This window comes from Sinocyclocheilus anshuiensis, unplaced genomic scaffold (assembly GCF_001515605.1).
Source record: "Sinocyclocheilus anshuiensis isolate Anshui unplaced genomic scaffold, SAMN03320099.WGS_v1.1 scaffold1994, whole genome shotgun sequence".
NCBI classification, from domain to species: domain Eukaryota; kingdom Metazoa; phylum Chordata; class Actinopteri; order Cypriniformes; family Cyprinidae; genus Sinocyclocheilus; species Sinocyclocheilus anshuiensis.
The window spans coordinates 284,000-285,305 of NW_015548215.1; the positions used below are offsets into that span (position 1 = coordinate 284,000).

The 1,306-nt window shown below is 34.8% G+C and overlaps 1 protein-coding gene across 1 annotated transcript in view; it reads right to left on the reverse strand.

Moving 5' to 3' along the window:
* The window catches only part of LOC107653871 (receptor-type tyrosine-protein phosphatase mu-like), a 208,593-nt gene that overhangs the window by 124,469 nt on the left and 82,818 nt on the right, over positions 1 to 1,306 (reverse strand). The window contains exons 11-12 of the mRNA XM_016440739.1: positions 383 to 584; positions 203 to 300 (exon numbers count right to left, since the gene is read on the reverse strand). Of these exons, the coding sequence (XP_016296225.1) occupies positions 203 to 300; positions 383 to 584 (300 nt within the window). The remainder of the gene's footprint in view (positions 1 to 202; positions 301 to 382; positions 585 to 1,306) is intronic.

Here is a 1,306-nt window from a genome sequence, read left to right on the forward strand (position 1 = left end):
GATAGATAGATAGATAGATAGATAGATAGATAGATAGATAGATAGCACTGCCTGTTTGGATTATGATTACTTTTAAAAATTATTATTATTTTGAACTTGCTATTGGAGCTTTTCATATAAACCAAACAGCTCTAGTTCTATAACAGCTTGTCTGGTGCTGATGCTGATGTGAGGGTCTGATGTGAATGAAGACGCACCTGACCGGTGCTCCGCGGCTCCGGGCCGGTTTCAGAAGGACTGTCACTGTGCTGTCGGTCTGATTCAGCGGTGTCTCCTGCTCGTATCCCGGCATACGCGGTGCTGTTATGATTGACAGGTGACATATGAGCACGTCTCTCTCACACACACACACACACACACACACGGCTGGCGCGGCTCTTACGTGAGATCTTGGTTGTGAACTGTGTGGTTTCGGGCGGCCCGTATCCTTTGACCGTACTGGCTCTGATGGTGAAGGAGTACGTGGATCCGGGATACAGACCCGTGAAGATGTGCGACGTCTCGTTGCTGAACTTCAGCATCTTCCCGCTCTGATTGGACAGATTGAACTCGGGGTCGAAGGAGCTGACGGCCTTATAGAAGATCTGCAGGCACAAAAACAGCACATCACAGGAGGAAGCCCCGCCCACAGCGCCATCTCATTGGTCCAAAGTCCCACTGCGCATTATTGTGAATATTCAACATGAAACCCGAACGGACTCTGTTTATTTTCTTTTTGTGAATGATTCAGCAGTGATGAACATTTCAACATTTTCAAAATTTTTTGTGCACAGAACTTCACAGAACTTCACTAGTACTCTGCCAAAATAAAAATATGAAAGGCTTGAGGGTTTGAAAACTAATTATTTAAGACATAAATATAGGAAATTATTAATATAATTTAATTTAATTTTACAATACAATATATAGTAATAAATTTCCGTTTCATTTCTATAAAAATTAAAACAATAATTAAAAATAATATAAAAAATTTAAATAATTAACATAAATATTAGTATTGTAACTTGTAGTGTAAAATAGGAGTAGAATATAATTACATTTATTTTAATTAATAATTTTATAATTAATGTAATGTCATTTTATTTTACTTTACAGTACAATTGTAATTTACAACAGTAATATATTTGTCTTCATTTTTATAAGAGTTAAAACAATAGTTAAAATAAAATAATAATAATGTAAGTTCATATAAAAATAATATAATATAGCAAGATAATTTATTTATATTACAATATTATATTCATATAATTTATAGCACAATTACAGTACAATTGGAATTTACAACAGTAATACATTTCTGTCTTCA